General features: G+C 64.9%; 2 protein-coding genes across 2 annotated transcripts; both read left to right on the top strand.

The window, feature by feature from the left end:
- The first annotated feature begins 523 nt into the window (after positions 1-523).
- LOC104349206 (zinc finger protein 783) lies at positions 524-8,325 on the top strand. The gene is made up of 6 exons (XM_086466610.1): positions 524-559; positions 1,436-1,822; positions 3,068-3,194; positions 3,994-4,104; positions 5,069-5,323; positions 7,221-8,325. Exons 1-6 carry the CDS (start codon positions 524-526, stop codon positions 8,309-8,311), a joined length of 2,007 nt encoding a protein of 668 aa, XP_086322736.1. The 3' UTR covers positions 8,312-8,325.
- A 3,158-nt stretch (positions 8,326-11,483) lies between these two features.
- On the top strand, positions 11,484-16,884 carry LOC104349785 (E3 ubiquitin-protein ligase TRIM7-like). Its single transcript, XM_086466617.1, has 7 exons — positions 11,484-11,891; positions 13,196-13,282; positions 13,627-13,857; positions 14,241-14,263; positions 14,587-14,702; positions 15,045-15,077; positions 16,188-16,884. Exons 1-7 carry the CDS (start codon positions 11,484-11,486, stop codon positions 16,697-16,699), a joined length of 1,410 nt encoding a protein of 469 aa, XP_086322743.1. The 3' UTR covers positions 16,700-16,884.
- The last annotated feature ends 1,424 nt before the right edge of the window (positions 16,885-18,308 follow it).

Genomic DNA, 18,308 nt, shown 5'->3' with positions numbered 1-18,308 from the left:
GCGGCGGGGGCGGGGGCGGGGCCGGGCCGGGCCGGGCGGTGCCGGCGGGGGGGCCCCGACGGTGCGCGGCGGCGGCGGCGGCGGCGGTGATGCCGTCGGTGCGGCAGGGGGCGCTGCGGGGACCGCGGGCTCCCCGCTCCGCCCCGCCCGGCGCGGCCCCCGGCGCGGCCCGCGCGCGGCGGCGACGGCCCGCCCGCCCCCTGCCGGCTCGGCGGGGCAGCGGCGGGGCCGGAGCGCCCAGCGCGGAGCGGCGGAGCCGGGACCCGGAGCCGCGCTCGGTCTCACGCCGCCGCCCCTCCCCCCCCTCCCCCTCCCCCCCCTACCGCCTTCCCCCGGTCGGGTCGGGCCGGGCCGCGCCCCGCCCCGCCGCGCCGCCCCGCCGCGCCCCCGCCCCGCCGCGCCGCCCCGCCGCGCCGTCCCGGGCCCAGCCCGATGCCCGGCGGCGGGCGGAGGTGAAGGAGCGAGCGGGCGCTGGATCCTCCCGGCCGCGGCCCCCGGGGCCCCGGGCAGGGAACAAAGGGCCATGGCCGAGGGGGCTCCCGCTCAGGTAAGGGCGCCCGCCGCTCCCCGCCCGCCCGCCCGCCCGCCCGCTCGCCCGCCGCGGGTCGCGGCCCGGCCCAACGCCGCTCGCCCGGCGCCCGCGGGCCGCACGTCGGGGCGGGCCGCGCCGTCGGGGCCGCGGAGGGAGGCGGGCGGCGCGGCGGGAGGGAGGCAGACCGGCGGGGGCTGTCAGAGCGCGGGGCCGCGGCCGCCCCCCCGGGGGGACGGGCAGGGCCGGGCAGGGCCGCCAGCGGCGCGGGCAGCCCCGGGGGGACGGCGCGGCCGGGCCGCGCCGGGCCTGGCCTCCGCGGACGGCGGCGCCCGAGCTGCCGTCGGGGCTCGGGCCTGCCCGTTCCGCCGCTTCCCCCCCCCCCCCCCCCCGCCGCCCCGGCGGCCGGGCCCTGCGGGTCGGGGAGCGCCCCCCCACCGTGACAGACCCGCCGCCACCTGGTGACAGGCCGCCCCCCCCCCCCTCCTCTCCGGGTGTCACCGGCCCGTCCCCATGGCGACGGGGCGCCCTGACAGCGCCCGTCAGCCCCCCGGGGTGTCCCCTCGCCGTGCCCATGGCAACTGGGCTCGGTAGTCCTGTGTCACCTCCCCCCCCCCCCCCCCATCACTGTCACCTCCTGTCCCCTAGGTGTCGGGGCTCCCCCCGGCCCCGACCTCCCCGGCGGCGGGTCCTGCCCGTCCTGTGGGACCCACACGGGGCCGTCGCCATAAGCAGCTTAGCGAGGTCAGCGCCCTGCGGGGACACGGGGACGTCCCCGCCATCCTGGGGAGCGGCTGGGCTCTGCGGCAGCCCTCCCGCCACCCCACCCCCGGGGGTCCCCAGCACCGTGGGGGTGTCCCTATCTCCCGCCCCCCGCCATGACCCCCCGCACCCGTCTGCCCGCAGGAGCCGCTGCTGCAGCCGCGCTGCCCCTCGCCCCTCCGGCCGCCGGCCGGCCCCGAGCGCACCTCGGAGCGGGAGACGCAGACGGCCGAGCTGTCGCTGACGGTGGTGGCGGCCGTGCAGGCGGTGGAGAGGAAGGTGGACTCCCATTCCACCCGCCTGCTCGACCTCGAGGGTCGGACGGGGATGGCGGAGAAGAAGCTGATCGACTGTGAGAAGACGGCGGCGGAGCTGGGGAACCAGCTGGAGAGCAAGTGCGCGGCGCTGGGCACCCTCATCCAGGAGTACGGGCTGCTCCAACGGCGCCTGGAGAACATGGAGAACCTGCTGAAGAACAGGAACTTCTGGATCCTGCGGCTGCCCCCTGGCAGGAAGGGGGAAGTCCCCAAGGTAACGGTGTCCTGGGGTGCGGGAGCCCGGCTCTGCGCCCGAAACGCTCCCAAAACGCTCATGGAGGGCAGGACGGGGGGGGAGGCAAGGTGGGTGAGTGGGAACAGCCCCGGTGCAGGTGAGTCACCGTCAGGACGTGGAGGCAGCGGACCTGCCCCTCACAGGTTCCCGGTGGCTCCCGGGATGCTGGGACCCGCCTGCGGTGGGAGATGGACCCGGGAGGGATCGTCCCCCCACGCTCAGGCCGGAGGTTTCAGTTCCGCTTCACCGCGCTGTGCAGCCCGGGAGCAATTTACTCTTTTGTTTTGGTTTGGTTTTTGATCTTTTTTTTTAACCACCATTTCTTTTACCACCTTGGTGCTGCGGTGGGGGTCTTCCGGGCCGGGGAAGGAGCAAGCGGGAGCTGCTGCTGCTGCTGCTGCTGCTGCTGCTGCTGCTGCTGTGGGGAAGGGGGAACCTCTGGGATTCGGGGGAAGGTGCTCGCGGTTGGGCTTCACCGAGTTCAGAAGGAGCTCACCGTCAATATTCAGTTCCTACTTCGATTTCACGACCCTCTCACTGAAAGTTTGCAGATGGGATCGTGTGGGACATGGCAAAGTGAACGTCGCCGCTTCGCCAGAGAGAGCGGAGGGGGTCTGGAAGAGGGGGGGTTCACACCCTGGTACCCCGTTAGCACGGTCAGGGAGCAGAAGCCAAACACAGCCTGGCTCACGCATCCCGAGTTTATCCTTAGAAATTATTACTCGGCTTGAAAGCCGCGGTCTGCTCCCGGCCCATAACTGGCGATAACCGGGAGCCCTTCAGGCCCGGGCAGTTTTCCCTCGAGTTCTGGGGTAATTGAATCTGGGGTTTTACGTCAGCTCATCAATAGAGATGAAGTCCAGCCCTAGCACACGATTTTTATCTCCTTTATGCTCCGTCCAGGCGGGCACAAGCCCGGTCACCTCTGGAGAGTCGTCCCTGCCGGTGCGGGGACCGAGAGGAGGAGGTTGGTGTCGTTCGGGGAAATCACAGTCTGGGGTCATCGCCGGGAGCCGGGTGTTTGCCCGAGAGCTTTAATCTCATAGAAATACGTGTCCAGGAGTCGTTTTAAATATAAAAATCCGACTTGGTGGTGGCCATGAAGTAGCTGGAGCCTGGCTGTGTCCAAGCGGGAGTGAGCAGCCACCGGCGCCGGCTGAGGTAACGCGCCGGGCTGCTGGGGAGCGAGGCGGCCGCTTGAACCCGTGCTGCTCGTGATTGCAGGTGCCGGTGACGTTTGACGACGTGTCCGTCTATTTCAACAACAAGGAATGGGAGAAGCTGGAGGAGTGGCAGAAGGAGCTGTACAAGAACGTGATGAAGGGCAACTATGAGTCGCTGATCTCCCTGGGTAAATACGGGGTGTCCTCGCCCTGGCCAAGGCAGGTTCTCCGGGGCGCCTTGTTGCCCACGGGCCTGGGCATCTTCTGCCTCCTCAAAGGTCCCCTCGGATCCTCTTGAGACCCAAATGTCTCATTTTAAAAGGAGGCTTAAAAACACGGGAGGGTGTTTCTAGTCTGGGCAAGGGCATCCCTCCGGCAATGGCCAGGTTCGTTCCCAGCTCGGGGCGCGCTGCTGTCCCGGCTGGGTTAGGGCAGGTGGGCTGGAGACCTCCCGAGGCCCCTTCCAGCCAGAGTCACTCGGTGAAAAAGCAGCACCTTCCCCGTGGCTGTTAAAAGGGTTTCCTTCATCTTCTGGGTACCAGCCCACGCACCCCTTTAGAGGAGGCTTTTGCAGAGGGAAAAAATTGGCTGATGCGGTCTTGGCTGTGCTGCTTTGGGGCATTTCCTGCTGCAGCTGCGGGAGAAATCCCGGCTCTGCTGGGGCCAGAGGTGAAATGCTCTTGGCTTCAGGAGAGCCAGGACTTTGCCTGGGAAGTTCTAAAACCCCTCCAGAAAAACGTACAGCTTGGGTTTCTCCTCGAAGGTAGTTCCTGGGTGTGTGGCAGCTCAGCTCCTGCCTCTGTGACTCCCTCCTGCCCATCTGGGGAGCCCGGCCTGCCTGCAGCACTGGGCTTTTCTGCCTGCAGAGCCTTTCTGGATGTTCCTGAGCGTCTTCACGTGTCCCCCTGGGCGCTGGGGAGAGGTGGAAGCCACTATTTGGATTCCCTGTGCAGTAATCCCTCTCTCCATCCCTCTGTCTCTCAACAGACTATGCAATTTCCAAACCTGGTATTTTGTCTCAGATCGAGCAAGGAGAGGAACCGGTCAGGAACGAGCAGGACTTGGAGGAGAGCGAGATCATTACCGATGCCACCGCAGGTGAGACGGCAGCTGAGCACAAGGGGGGCCATAGGTTGCGTTCAGGGGAGCTGCTCACCCCGAGGCTAAAGCAGGTGCTGCTGAGGGCTGTGCCCCGGGAGCTTATCGGGAGGAACCTCCTGAGTTTGGGTGACGGGAGGTTGGATGTCCAGGTACAGCTCAACGTACAAACCAGGGCAAGCGGAGCCTGGAGAGTTGGGCACTAGGAGCCGTCAGCAAGGGAAGCATCTGCAACCAGACCGGGTCCTCAGGGAGGCGGTGTGCCCGGCGAGAAAGCAGAGTTGGGTCCCACTGGGAAAACCCATGCCCCCCCAAAATCCTCTCTGGTTGTGTGGAGGGTGCCTGGGTTTATCCTTGGAGCATCCCTCTGGGGCAGGGCAGCCTGCTCCCACCCTGCGTGCCGAGACCCGGGGTGCTGAGGGGATTCTCCAAGGGCAGGGCTGGGCTGGGAGCGGGGCACCCAGGACCCCAAGTCCCGGAGCGACTCCTGCTCTGAGATAAGGGGGGCTGATGAGGACGTTAGGAGGTGTCCTAGAAGAGATGGTGTCAGCTCCGCTGCTGGTCCCTGGCTCTGAGCTGAGGTCGTGGGGTCGCTCCGACCCCCTGCCCGTGCTCTTGGTCACAAGGAAGTTAAATTGAGGCCAAGGGGAAGAGGAAAAAAAATCCTCTTCAGCCCATGGGGAGCTGCTGGCCCAGTGCTGCGGCCGGGGGCTGCGGGGTGGCGGAGGGGCGCTGAGCTGCAAGCGCCGAGTCCCCGGGCTGGGCAGAACAAGTCCCCTGTGCCTGCGGAGGATCCCCGGCGAGAGGCAGGAGCGTGGCAGGGCTGGCTGAGGGGCAGGAGAGCAGAAGCGGCCGAGCAAACGAAACCCCGCTGCGGGATCAGGGCCGGCGGGGGTTGTTGCGAGCGGTTTCTTCGTCCTGGCTCCCGGGAATGATGGCGGGCGGGAATCTCTCTTGGCTGCAGCTGGCATAAGGGTTGTGATCAAAACGGAGGAGCTCCTTCCTGAAGACAGCCCCGAAAACCCCGAGCTGCACGGGATGTCGGGGCAGTCGGAGGGGAGCTTCCAGAGTCCGGACGAGGAGGCAGCCTGCGAGAGCCCCTACGGCTCCGTCTCCCCTCCGAGGGACCTCCCGGGAACCAGCCTGGGTGACTCGTCCGAGTACGTAGCTGACTTCAACGAGATCCAGAGAGTCATCGTTCACCACGGGAGCTGCACAGGTGAGACGCTCGGTGTGTCGGGGGGACAGGAGGCCCAGGAGGGGTTGTGGTGGGTCAGGCAAAGGTGGGGAACGGGTTGGATGAAAGAGAAGGGTAAAATCCCACCAGCACCGGCACCAGAAGGAGAGTTTCTGGCTGCAGCAGCCTCAAGAGCAGCTGCGGTCAGACCTCAGGCCGGGAGGAGGAGGAGGAGGCAGCACATGCATGGTGGCCATCAGAGCGTGGTCTCTGAGGGCACCTGACTTGCTCCGGAGTGGAGCGAGCAGTGGCTCCATCCTCTGCAGGTGGGAAAAGCCCTTGTTACACACAGAGACAGAGGGAAGACGTTTCTCAGGCAGCGTTTTATGGGAGCCCCAGTGAGCTCCGCTGCCAAGATCCCACCGATGCAGAGGTGAGGACGTCAGTTGAGGACTGCAGAGGAACGGTGGAAGCTGCTCAGATGCTTACCACCAGAGACTGCTGGAGGAACGTGGGGGGTGCTGCACATCGACCAGCGTGGGGGGCGCTTGGGGCAGGTCAGGAGGGTGGCTGGAGGTCCATGGCACGCGAGCTGCCGGGAGGGAAGGGGAAAGGTGAGGTTACAGAGTGGAGAGATGAGGAGGTGGCAGCGGGCGCTTCGTGTGTGGAAGTCTGCCAGTTGGGTGGCAGATACGGGCCAGGTCCTACAGACGTGCTTTGAGGGTGGAGGTGGGAAAGCGGGGAGATGGGCTGTTGGGAAGGGCGGGTTCCTGCCTCCCGACGGCTTTGCGAGGGCGTAAGGCAAACCAAGAGAGCTGGAGTTGGGCCCTGGAGGTCCTCCTCAGCTCCGTCTCGTGGATCTTGTGGTCTCCTCACCGTTTTCTAAAGGAAACCAGCCAAGCCACCAGTGGGGCTGGAGCCGATCCTCATCCGAGAGCCAGCGCCTCTGCCAGCATGCGGGGCCCTGGCTGGTGGGGCTGAGCTGCGGCAACGCTCTGACTGGGCTGCGGGCGCTGGCAGCCGGCGCTGAGCGGCGATAGCCCCTGGGGCCGCACGGGGGAAGCTCCTTGCCGCGAGGAGGCGGGGAGGAGGACCTGGGAGCGGGGGTTTTCCCCTCTGACCCCTCCATGGGAGGGGAGAGGGCTCTGATACAGCCCGCTGCTGTCGGCTGCCTCTTCTCGGGAAAGCGTGGCGGCTCTTCCTAGAAAAGTACGTCGGCCTGGCTCCAAGTCCAGCGCAGGGATCCACCATGGGCCTTTCCTCGGGGCTGCGAGTCCCGCTGCACGTGTCCCCAGTAGGACAAACCAAAACACCGGGTCACCTCTGGCATCGGCGACAGGAGGGGGGAGCCTGGTGTGCGGCCATCCATCCCACCGCCGTGTGCCTCTGGGGAGGAGGGGGTCTCTCCCGTGCCCTGTCGCAGCGAGGCTAAAGGAAGGGGACAGTCCCAGGCTGGGTGGGTTGTCTCGGGAGCGGAGCTGGAGGCCGGCAGCCCTGTGCTGTGTTTCCGTCGAGCGGTGCCGCGCCGGGTGTGGGCAGCATTGTTGTTGTAGCCCAGCGAAACGGCAGCAGATGGAGCTGCTCCGAAATCGCTCAGCTGCCCGAGTCCTCGCGGATCGATGGCACTTCCATCCCCCAGCTCGTAGCATCGTGAAATTGGAAAACCTTCTGACAGGCAGGGTCTCAAAGGAGCCTGTGCGGGCGGCGGTTTGTCCGTCCTCCCTGTCGGGAGGCTCGCCTTGCCGCCACGAGAGGACGTGCCCCGTGCCAGGGCTCCGGGCCGCAGCCGGCTTGCGTCCGGGTGGTCGGGCAGAGCAGGCGGGCAGGCGCAGACGGCCGCAGGAGCCCGTGCAGATGTTTCTGTAGCAACCCCCGGGTGTGTGCAAGGCCACCCCGTCCCACCCGATGACCCTAACGCTGTTGCCGTTTCCCCTCTCAGAGGACGGGATCGTGATCAAGACGGAGGAGGAGGAGGAGGACGACCCCGACACCCTGGAGCCGTGCACCATGTTCTCGGGCAGGACCGAGCCGCCCGCGTTCCCCAGCCACGAGGCCGGGCTGGGCTGCGAGGCGCAGTGCAGCTCCAAAACGCAGCCCAGGAGCCTGGCGGCCGCCCGCGTCAGAAAGCCCCCCGCCTGCGAGAGGGACTCCGGGGAGATGAAGCCGGCCACGGCCCAGCAGCGGAACCGGACGAGGGAGAGACCCTACATCTGCCCCGAGTGCGGGAAGAGCTTCATGCTCAAGATCAACTTCATGATCCACCAGCGCAACCACCTCAAGGAAGGGCCCTACGAGTGCCACGACTGCGACCTCAGCTTCCGCAACAAGCAGCAGTTCCTGCTGCACCAGCGCAGCCACACGCGCCGGGGCGTGGGGGTCCCCCGGCGCCCCGAGCACGGCCTCAAGCCCCAGGCCCGTCCCCCGCCTCCGGGGAAGCCCTACAAGTGCTCCGAGTGCGAGAGCAGCTTCAGCCACAAGTCGAGCCTCAGCAAACACCAGATCACCCACGTCGGGGAGCGGCCCTTCACCTGCGGCGAGTGCCGGAGGAGCTTCCGCTTGCAGATCAGCCTCATCATGCACCAGAGGATCCACGCCGGCAAGAACGAGATGGCCTTCCTCTGCCCCCAGTGCGGGAAGAACTTCACCCGGCCCTCCCACCTCCTGCGGCACCAGCGGACTCACACCGGCGAGCGGCCCTACCAGTGCAGCCAGTGCGAGAAGACCTTCAGCGAGAAGTCCAAGCTCACCAACCATTACCGCATCCACACCCGGGAGCGCCCGCACGCCTGCACCGTCTGCGGGAAGGGTTTCATCCGCAAGCACCACCTCCTGGAGCACCAACGCATCCACACGGGCGAGCGGCCCTACCACTGCACCGAGTGCGGCAAGAACTTCACCCAGAAGCACCACCTCCTGGAGCACCAGCGGGCGCACACCGGCGAGCGGCCCTACCCCTGCACCGAGTGCACCAAGTGCTTCCGCTACAAGCAGTCCCTCAAGTACCACCTGAGGACGCACATGGGAGAGTGAGGGGCTGCCCGACGGCTTCCTCTCCCTCCCTCCCCTCCCTCCATCCATCCCTCCAGCCCTCCTCCTCCTCCTCCTCCTCCGCTCATCTCTCCCACCCTCCCTCCATCCCCACCCCACCACCCCCGGCTCAGGGCACGGACATCAAGGAAGCTTTGTGTGGTAGCGCCGCTGGTCTGGTGGAGACGGCTAGGCTGATTGGAAATAAATTAATTAATTAAAGCAAGCAACGCGCGGCAAAATTAAAAGATTATCTATATATAAAATTAACAGAAGCAGCTGATTTAGGGGGAATCCTCACCGTCAGAAAAAAAAAGCAAACAAACCACCAACAAAAGAAACCTGTACAGGGTGTTTGGCCAGAGTAGGACTCTTAACTGCTTTTTAAATCTACTGTTTGGTTTTTTAATAAATGTGGAGGAACTTTTTATTTGATAAGCAAACTTAGGGATCGCCAAGATTTTTTTTTTTTTTTTTTTTTTTTTTTTTTTTTTTTTAAAAAAAAAAAACCGCTCTGTAGCTGATTCTGGCACAGTCGCTTTTGTCCAGGAGCTCTGCAGGGGCACTGCCTCGCCCCAGCTTCCCAGGCTGGACGCGACAGCCGCTCGGCGGGCTGCGGTGACCAGGAGCTCCCGGCCAGGGGGAGGTGAGTAATAACTAGATCCAGATGACGAGGAAGTTCTCCGTGTGTCTAGATGTGAAGCGCTGGTAGGTGCCTGCCCGGCTCGCGGGGCTGTGATGCACTCATGAATTATACCATAGAATAAAATACTAGTTGCAGTAAAAGAACCTTTTCCTGGTAGGACCCCATCAGCAAGGCTCCTCCAAACGCTCCTTTCTAGCGCTTAATCCTTCCGCAGCGGCAGACGCCTCTCCGACGAGCGGCGGCGCCCGGCCCTCCCGCCGCCCCCGGAGCTGCACCGAAGACATCGCCGGACGCGGGAAGCGGTTTGTAGACGCGGGTCTGGCCGCGGGGTCGTGATGTACCTGTGCGCAGGGCCTCGAGTGTTTAACTGCTCTTCCGCTCGCTCCGAAGCGCCCTGCGGCCAGCGGTGGCATCGGCCGCGCGCTCCCCAGCGGCAGGAGCAGCCGGACTCCTGTCCCAGACGGAGGAGCGGGTCCCGGGCTGGCTCCCAGAAAAGCCTCGGCCAGCTCGGGGCTGCCTGCGGGAGACCTCCCGGCTCACGGGCCCCCGCTGCCGGGGTCCCTCGCCACACGGCGGTGGCTGTTGTTGCGGTGGGTGGGACACGGGCCGGTCTCCCTCGCTGTCGGTTTGAGCTCCCATTTCCAGCGGTTCGGTTCTCCACGGCTCGTTCTCGTCGCGGCTCCCATCGTTGGGCTGCGGCTGGGGGAGATGCACCCGAAGGGCCGGGCCGTGGCCAGAGCGGCGACGCCGGCTCCCCGGTGCACGCCGGGCTCCTGGCCGACGGCTGCCGTGGGGAAGGCGGTGTCAGATCTCGTGTTGGACAGTGGCATCAATAAACAGAGCGATGATGGGATGAGTTGTCAGGACCCGTTAATGCTTTTGCAGAACCAAAGTCCTCGCTCCGGGACTTGCCGTGTGTACGAAACCCCTCCCGAATTTGTCGTTTCCAGCTTTTTCCGTGCTAGAAAGGGGGGTCACCGCCGTGGAGAGGAGCATTTCGGGGCTGCCAGGGCAGGCGCCAGCCGCCGTTCCTGTGTTTCAGGCAGTGCCTGGAACTTCCCCGGGAGCAGTTTGGGGTTTCGGGTCGCGGCGTGCAGCCCGCCGTGGGTTGACCGTGCGGGGCCGATGTCCCGGGAGGGAGGTGCCGGTGCGGGACAGAAGGGCCTGGCTGCAGCCCCCAGCCCGGCCGGCTGCCCCCTGCCCCTGGGCAGCCTCCCCGCGCCCCCCTCGGCAGGACTGAAGGCAATGGGGGGAATGAAGAAATCGAAAGCGGAGCTGGCTCCGGTTCTCGGCAGCGGGCGTTGGTCACGCCGGCAGTGCCACGGACGGGCAACGTCCTCTCCTCCTCCCTGTTACGGACGGGGTCAGCTCTGCGGGGCAAAGCGGGTGCCGGACCAGCCAAGGGAGCCGGGGCCCCGCCGCGGTGCCGGGAACGGGCAGCCCCCTCCCCGCCCTCGCTCTGCGCGGTGCCGCGGGGCCCCGTGCAGCCGCTGCTGCCCCTCGCCCTCTTGCACGCACGTGTGCACACGCCAACGCAAAGGCACGCGCGTGCACAGCAGCACACAAGCCCGCTTGCACACCCACACCCCCGTGAAGGCCCACTTGCACACACACGCACACACACGCATGCACACGGCTGCACACACACACACGCCCACACTGTCCCACTCGCACACGTGTGTGCGCGTGCCAGCACACTTGCACACGCCCGCACATACATGTGCATGGCCGTGCCTGCACACACACAGAGGCACACACACGCACTCACACAGTCACACACATACTCTCACACACACTCACATACTCTCATACACTCACACACTCACATACTCTCACTCACACACTCTCACACACACTCATGCACTCACACTCACTCACACTCTCACACACACTCTCACATGTACACTCACACACACACTCTCACACACACACATACTCACACACACTCACACTCTCACACACACTCATGCACTCACACTCTCACACACACTCTCACATGTACACTCACACACACACTCTCACACAGTCACACACATACTCTCACACACACTCACACACTCTCATTCACACACACAGACTCACACACACTCACACTCTCACACACACACTCTCACACAGTCACACACATACTCTCACACACACACACTCACACACTCTCATTCACGCACACAGACTCACACACACTCACACTCTCACACTCATGCACTCACTCTCTCACACACACTCTCACATGTACACTCACACATACACTCTCACACTCACACACACACACACTCACTCTCATACACACTCACACACCCCCCACGCTCACTCTCACTCACTCACACTCTCACACTCACACACACCACACACACTCACTCACTCTCATACTCACACCCCACACTCACACCCACACTCTCACACTCACAAACTCACACCCACACCCACTCCCACCCCCACCCCCCCCCCATACACACCCTCCCCCTCCCTCTCCCCCTCCCTCGCCCCGCCCGTTCCGGGCCCTCCCCGCGGGTCCGGCCCGGCAGCGGGATGGCGCGGGCCGTGCTGGACCTGGGCGACCGCCTGGAGGCCGAGGCCACCTGCCCCGTCTGCCTGGAGCTCTTCCGCCAGCCCGTCCTCACCGAGTGCGGCCACAGCTTCTGCGCCGCCTGCCTGGCGGCCCTGCTGGGCGCCCCGCCGCGCCCCGCCGCCTGCCCGCAGTGCCGCGCCACCGTGGCCCCGGGCTCGCTGCGGCCCAACCGCCCGCTGGGCGCCGTGGCGGAGCTGGCGGGCGCCCTGGGCGACGAGGCGCGGCGGCCCCGCTGCCAGGCCCACGGCGAGGCCCTGGCGCTCTTCTGCGAGAGCTGCCGCCTCCCGCTCTGCCCGCTCTGCCGAGAGGAGCCCCCGCACCGCCAGCACCGCGCCCGCCCCGCCGAGGAGGCCGCCCGGCAGCTCCGGGTACGGGGGAGACGGCGCGGGGGGGGGGGGGGGGACACGACGCTGTGGGCAGGGGCTGGGGGGAACCTTCCAGGAGCAGGTTGGGGTCCCCTCCATGCGTAGGCTGGGGTCCCCTGGGGCACGGGTCGGGGTTCCCTCCAGGAAGAGGGCAGCGTTCCTTCCGGGCAGGGCCTGGGGTCCCTTCGGGGGTGCGAGGGGGCCCTTCCCTGATAGGGGCTGGGGTCCCCTCTGGGCAGGGGCTGGGGACCCTTGGAGGGGTGCGAGGGGGCCATTCCCTGGTATGGGCTGGGGTCCCCCTGGGGCACAGGTTGGGGTCCCCTCTGGGCACAGATTGGTGTTCCCTCCGGGTATGGGTTGGGGTCCACTTTGGGCACAGCTCTGGGGGTCCCCTTGACACAGGCTGGGGTTTCCTCTGGGCATGGGCTGGGGTCCCTTCCAGGCACTGCTTGGGGTCCCCTCTGCACGTGGGCTGGGGTCCCCTCCCGGCACAGGTCAGGGTCCCTGTCCACCCACGGATTTGGGTCCTCATCCAGCTGCTGGCTGGGGTCCCCATCCGGGTATGGGTTTGAAGTCCCTGCCTGGGTGCAGGTTAGGGTCCCCATCTGGCCGTGGCTTGGGGTCCCCGTCTGGCTACGGGCTGGGGTCCCGAATCCCCGCCACCCTGCTGGGGCTGCTGGTTCTCTCGTGGCTCTCGCTGCCCATTGCCTCCCCCCAGCCCTTCTAGGAGCGCGGGTCCCTCTCGCTGCTCACCCCGCTGTGGCCACTGCAAGGTCCCTGGTGCCCCCTGCACCCCCAGTCTCTCCCCCACCCGTATGGGGGCTGGGGTCCCCCGCGCCAGCAGCTCGCTGTGCCACAGGGCATGGCTTGGAGGAGCGCGAGGGTTTTTTTAATATTCCAGCGAATTTATGGAGTGTGCCTGAGACACAGTGCTGCTGTCACTGCCAGCCTCTTCCCACAAATCCCACTTCCAACACCAAAAGTTGTTTTTCCTAATTAAAAAAAAAAAAACAAACCAAAAACAAAACCCCAACAAACCCAAACCACAAACTTCAAGGTTTCCACATGAAGCTATTCCAGAAATGTTTCCGGCCAAACCAGCTGGGCGGCTGTAGGGCCTGCCTGGGGAGAGGTGGGTGCTGCCTCCCAGCTCTTCCCTTCCCCGCAGAGCTGAGCTCAAAACCCACCCCCGGTGACCCTGCAGAGCCGTGCTGTCCCCACAGTGTGACATCATCTCACTCCTGCAAATGTAACACCAAAATCACCAAATACGCTGCTTTTTTTCACCCCCCCCGCCTCCTCTCCAGGAGACGCTCCAGAGCAACCTGGTTTTTCTGCAGAAAGAGAAAGAAGAATTCAAGCCCAAAGGAGAAAAGAAAAGCGATGGCCTGCTGGTACGCGTTTCTCTCTCCATGGGCACGCCGAGCCCCTCTGCCTGCTTGCCCACCCATCTTCACCGGCACGTCCCACCTTTCCCCCTCCCCACTCTCTCCCCCTCTGTCCCGCCCGTCTATCCTTCTTCCCTGCCGCTGTCATTCAGACTCCGCTGTCATCTTGGGTCCATCAACACCCAAGACTTTCTGCCCCTCTCCCCCCTCCACTCCTCCAGCTCTTCCTCCCCCAAAACTCTTCTCCTTTTCCCCCCAACCCTCGCCCCCCTCTTGGCAGCCCCAGGTCCTTGTGCGGGAGCAGCCGGAGGACGGGATGGCTCAGGGGCCTCCGTGCCGGTGCCTTGCAGGGGCAGGTGGCCTCGGAGCGGCAGAGGCTGCGGGACACCTTCGAGCAGCTGCAGCAGTTCCTGCGGGAGCAGGAGGGCGTCCTGCTGGCCCAGCTCGACCGGGCGCACGGGGAGCTCACCGAGGAGCGCCGCCGATACGTCTCCGATGTTTCGGAGAGGAAATCGCTGCTGGACACGCTGATAGTGGAGATAGAGAAGAAGCGTGACCAGCCGGAGGTCGAATTCCTCATGGTGAGGCCGCGTCACCCACCCGGGCGCTGTGACCCCCCGCCGTGAGGCTGCGTCACCCACCCGGCACCCTCTGTGGCCCCGGTGCCCGTCCGGCCCAGAGCCTGGCAGCGAAGGGCGGCCCGGTGCCAGCCGGTGTGCCAGTGACCGGGCTGTGAGAGCGCGGCGCGTGGCGTGGCTGGTGTGAGGCTGGGCCTGCAGCGTGAGCTGAGGGAAGGCGAGGAGGTGGGCGAGCGAGTCACTGGAGAGTCTCCAGGAGAGACCCCCCCCTCCCCAGTCCCCATCGCCCTGCTTCAGGCAGACGGGAGCGACCGTAACTCACTGCCCCGGGGACCGTGGCCCTTCTCGGCGGTGCCAGAGCTGACCTGGTGTTTTCTCTCTTCCAGGATGTCGGCAAAACCCTGAGCAGGTACGACAGGGGCTCAGCGTCGCTCTCCCCCCGCCGGCTCTTTGGGGCAGAGGTCTGGGAGCGCTGCAGGCGCCGAGCAGCGGCAGCTGGGAGGGAGGTGGCTTTGCCCTGCTGAGCATTTGGGATTGAATTGGGTGTTCTCTGGAACCAGAGGTCCTTGCACCCCTGTTAAAGGCGGGGTTCCCGTGCCAACAGCTGGGACACAGCTCCCCTGAGTTCTGTCTCTCTAGGGGATTTTCTCCCCCGCCCCGTTTCCGTCCTGGCCCTGGGTGCAAGCTGGCTGCTGGGGTCACAGCTCCTCTCCGTCTTGTTTCCCCCTGCAGCTGCGAGGCGGTGAAGGCCCCAATCCCAGAGCCGGTTTCCCTGGAGCTGCAGAGGACCGTGGAGAGCCTCTCTGAGACGAGCCAGCTGGTCGTGGGTGCGGTGGCCGAATTCAAAGGTAAAGCGGAGAAGCGGTGAGCGATGCCTCGCTGTGCAGCCAGGCCCCAGGCGGGCGTGCTGCTGCCCCGGAGCACCAGGCACTGCTGTCTCCGTGCTCTGCTCCCCCTGGGCTCAGCTGCAGCGGGAGACCCTCACTGCCTGGTGCCTCTGCCCGGGGGTTTGAGAGCAAAACACGCCCGCTCCCGACGGGACCCGTCTCCGAGGTGGGATTTGCTGGAGCCTGGGGCTGTGGGAGCTGGGGAGCGAGCTCCACGCCTGGCTTGCTGTCCTGGTGCAGGGCGGGAAAGATGCCACAAGAGGCGAGAGACTCATGCGCCTTCCTTTCCTTTCCTTCCTCTAGCGAACCTGCTGAGCAAGATGGACAGAGAAAGGGGTAAGTTTCTGGAGCTGTTGGGCACAAACGAGGGAGAAATGCCTTCCAGAGTGACTTTCTTTACGTCCTTGGGGCAGAGATGGGCTCACACCGCAGCATCTAAATCCAGGGTCCGTCTAAACCCCGGTCCCTTCCTTCTGACTAGGCCCGCTGTAAAAATCCAGGGCTGTCCCCATGCCAGGCAGTGCCCGGCCACGCTGTCCTCTAACGCCAAACGAGGGCCAGGGCACCCCAAGGCCCCCGGCTTCCCTGTCTCTGCGGACTTTTTTCTCACGCCACGACGCGTGAGGCTGTGACTGGCTGAGCAGAGCGGCCGTAAGCGTTTTGGGCTGGCTTTTGGGCACAGGTCAGAAATGCTTTTGCTGGTGCTCGGGGTCCTGGCAGCGTCGCAGGGCTTGGGTCTGCCTAGTGCCGTTGTCCCTCTCAGTTTTCGGGGTGAGGGACCCGCACAGGACAGGCGTGCCTCAGTTTCCTCCACGCTGCGGTCCCCGCCGTGCGCCGGGGCTGCAAAGGAGTGGGTTTAGCAGCGGGCCTGGGGTGGGTGGCACTGCGGGGTGACACGCCTGTGGCCTTGTGGGACGGCCACGGGATGGCAGCAGAACATCCCACATGAACGGGTGGCTCTGGCTCTGCAGAGAGATGGCCTGGGCAGTCGGCAGAGCGGGGTTAGGAGCTGGTTTACCCTCTGGGAAGCATTTGTCCCCCTTGTCACGGGAGCAGGGACTGGCGTGGCACCACTGCTGCCTTGCAGGTGATGTTCCCTCACCCCCACGGGGATATATGGCTCCCCCACACCCAGCCTGGCTGCAGCCCCGTCACGCTGAGACCCAGCAATACCCCAGGATGAGCAGAGCAGGTTTAGCCAAGTCCATCGCTGCCTGGCTCAGTGCTCCTTCAGGGAGCATCCCTTCACCCGTGGGTCCTGGCGGGGAGGGCAGCGAGCTCCCCGTGCCCCATGCTGCCCGAGGGGGCTGCGGGTGTGCGCTCGCGGGGCACGAGTGCCCGCTGTGCTCACAGGACGTGTCCCAGCCCCGCGGAAGAGGAGGGAGAGGTGCTGGGTCACTCCTCGGTGGGCAGCGGAGTGACGTTTCTCTCTGTCTCGTGCCTTAGTGAAGGTGACGCTGGACCCAGAGACAGCAAGCCCCTACCTGATCCTCTCGAAGGACTGCAAAACCGTGCGGCTGGGAGACGGACACCAAAACCTCCCCAACACCCCGAAGAGATTCACAGGCAGCCCCAGCGTCCTGGGCTCCCAGGGGTTCACAGCTGGGAGGCATTACTGGGAGCTGGAGGTAGGGGATGGGGACAGCTGGGCCGTGGGGGTGGCTGTGGAGTCCGTGCAGAGGAAGGACCCACTCACCATGGCCATGAGGAAGATCTGGGCGCTGCGGCTGGACTGGGACGGCCAGTACACGGCGCTCCACGTGGCCCCTGCCTCGCTGGCGCTGAAGGAAGGGCCTCGGAGAATCAGGGTCCACGTGGACTACGAAGCGGGCCAGGTGACCTTCTACAACGCAGAGACCATGGTGCAGATCTTGCAGTTCAAGGCCTCCTTCACCGAGAAGGTCTTCCCGTACTTTTGGCTCTGGTCACAAGAAACCTCCATCCAGCTGTGTGCCTGATGGGGTCAGATGCGTCCCGGCCCGCTGCCCGTGCCCTTGGCTAGCTGAGCAGGCAAGAGGCGCGGGAATGACACGGCGTCGCTTTGCAAACTGCCTGCAGCTCTTCCCGGTCTGGGTCCCCTCTGCACGTTGCTGCATGTCCTCCTGCTGAGGCCTTTGGAGCATTAAAGATGTGTTGTCCTGCCTGGGGGGTGTCTGCATGCTGGTATCCTGGCCGCATCTCCCAGTGACGATGTCCCAGCTGTCCCTGCGGGCACTGAGGACCTGCATAACTGGGCAGGAGAGAGGCAGGGAAGATGCTGTGATCGCCCGTGCCGGCGTTTGGCAGCGCTGCATGGCTCGCTTTGGCTCGGTGTGGTGTGCTGCGTTGTGGGCAGTGTGGGGATGCAGCCACGCCGCACCCAGGAACTCGGGGTGGGGGCACGGAGCTGGTAATAGTGGTGGTAACTGCTCGTGTCAAACTGTAAAAACTTGCTTGAAAGGAAAATGTTCAGGGAGGGGACAGGGCCGACCAGAGAGCTGGAGTGAGGGCACAGCCCGAGCCTCGCCAGGCTGGAGGAGCGGCAGCAGTGGGGGTGTGATGGGGATCCGTGAGATCGTGAGTGGTCAGAGAGGGAGCAGATGCCATGTTGTCCAATCCAGGAACCAGGAGAATGGTGCGGGTGGCGGGGGCCAGGCGGAAGGACACGGGTCGTGTCCTGGAGGTGTGGGATCCCCTGTCAAGGCCTTTACATCTCTGCGTCAGGCTGAGCGTGGGACCCGACGTGATCAGCCCTGCAGCTGGAGACGGCGGCTTCCAAAACCACCACGGGGGGATCCGGCAGAGCGCATCTGCCAGGGACGCGGCTCGACAGCAGAGATCTGCAAACCCTTCCGTGAGGAGACGACACGCGCGACCTGCTGGAGCCACGGTGCATGTCCAGAGCGCTTCGCTGTATCGCCCTGTTTCTCCGCCTGTAAAATGGGACCGTGGGTTTCGGAGCTGGGACTGCTCCCCCCACACCTGCAGGGTCCACAGCCGCACAGGCCTGAGGGACGACCCACGCAAGGAGACCCCTCCATTCCACAGCACAACCATCGCTGCCTCCATCTTGCTCTGTGGGCAGGGAAAAGGCGAGGCAGGGCAGCGGGTCTTCTGAAAAGCTGACTGTGTGTCCATTTTTGAGGCAAATAGCAGTGCCTGGGTAAATACCACAGTCTCTTGAAGGCAGAGGGTGCCCACAGCGAGGTTATTTGGAGCGGCCCAGTTGTGCCTGCTTTCTGCACCTCGTGCATTCAAGTCTCATCTCCCATTTCCCAAGGGCCATCGCCCCCGCGAGCCCCATCGCAGGGCTGCGCGCTGGCTGCTGCTTTCCACGCCTCGCAAAAGCTGCTTCCCTGGGGATGCTGTGTGTTTATTGTTCTCACAAAGATCTCGTTTGAGGAGAAAGGATGCGGGGAGGCTTCCTGGGCTCACCGAGGCCCGGTTACCTGCTGAGTTTATGCCGCTTTTTTCCCTCGTCTTCCCCAGTTTTACGCGTTTCCCCTCAGGCCCAAGGCGGGTAAGGGAGAGAGGCGGAAAGATGGCGGCGAAGTTGAGGCGGGGACTACATTTCCCAGCGTGCAGCGC

This window comes from Leptosomus discolor, chromosome 6 (assembly GCF_034619465.1).
Source record: "Leptosomus discolor isolate bLepDis1 chromosome 6, bLepDis1.hap2, whole genome shotgun sequence".
Taxonomy (NCBI): domain Eukaryota; kingdom Metazoa; phylum Chordata; class Aves; order Leptosomiformes; family Leptosomidae; genus Leptosomus; species Leptosomus discolor.
The sequence above is the reverse complement of the archived record's forward strand: the minus strand, read 5'-3'. Positions and strand labels throughout refer to the sequence as shown.

Bases quoted from the DNA above. Each gene is read 5' to 3' on its own strand.
- LOC104349206 (XM_086466610.1), top strand. From the start codon at position 524: ATGGCCGAGGGGGCTCCCGCTCAGGTAAGGGCGCCC. The intron at 4,105-5,068 runs GTGAGACGGCAG...TCTTGGCTGCAG, and splicing joins CATTACCGATGCCACCGCAG to CTGGCATAAGGGTTGTGATC. The intron at 5,324-7,220 runs GTGAGACGCTCG...TTCCCCTCTCAG, and splicing joins TCACCACGGGAGCTGCACAG to AGGACGGGATCGTGATCAAG.
- LOC104349785 (XM_086466617.1), top strand. From the start codon at position 11,484: ATGGCGCGGGCCGTGCTGGACCTGGGCGACCGCCTGGAGGCCGAGGCC. The intron at 13,858-14,240 runs GTGAGGCCGCGT...TCTCTCTTCCAG, and splicing joins CGGAGGTCGAATTCCTCATG to GATGTCGGCAAAACCCTGAG. The intron at 14,264-14,586 runs GTACGACAGGGG...TTCCCCCTGCAG, and splicing joins GTCGGCAAAACCCTGAGCAG to CTGCGAGGCGGTGAAGGCCC.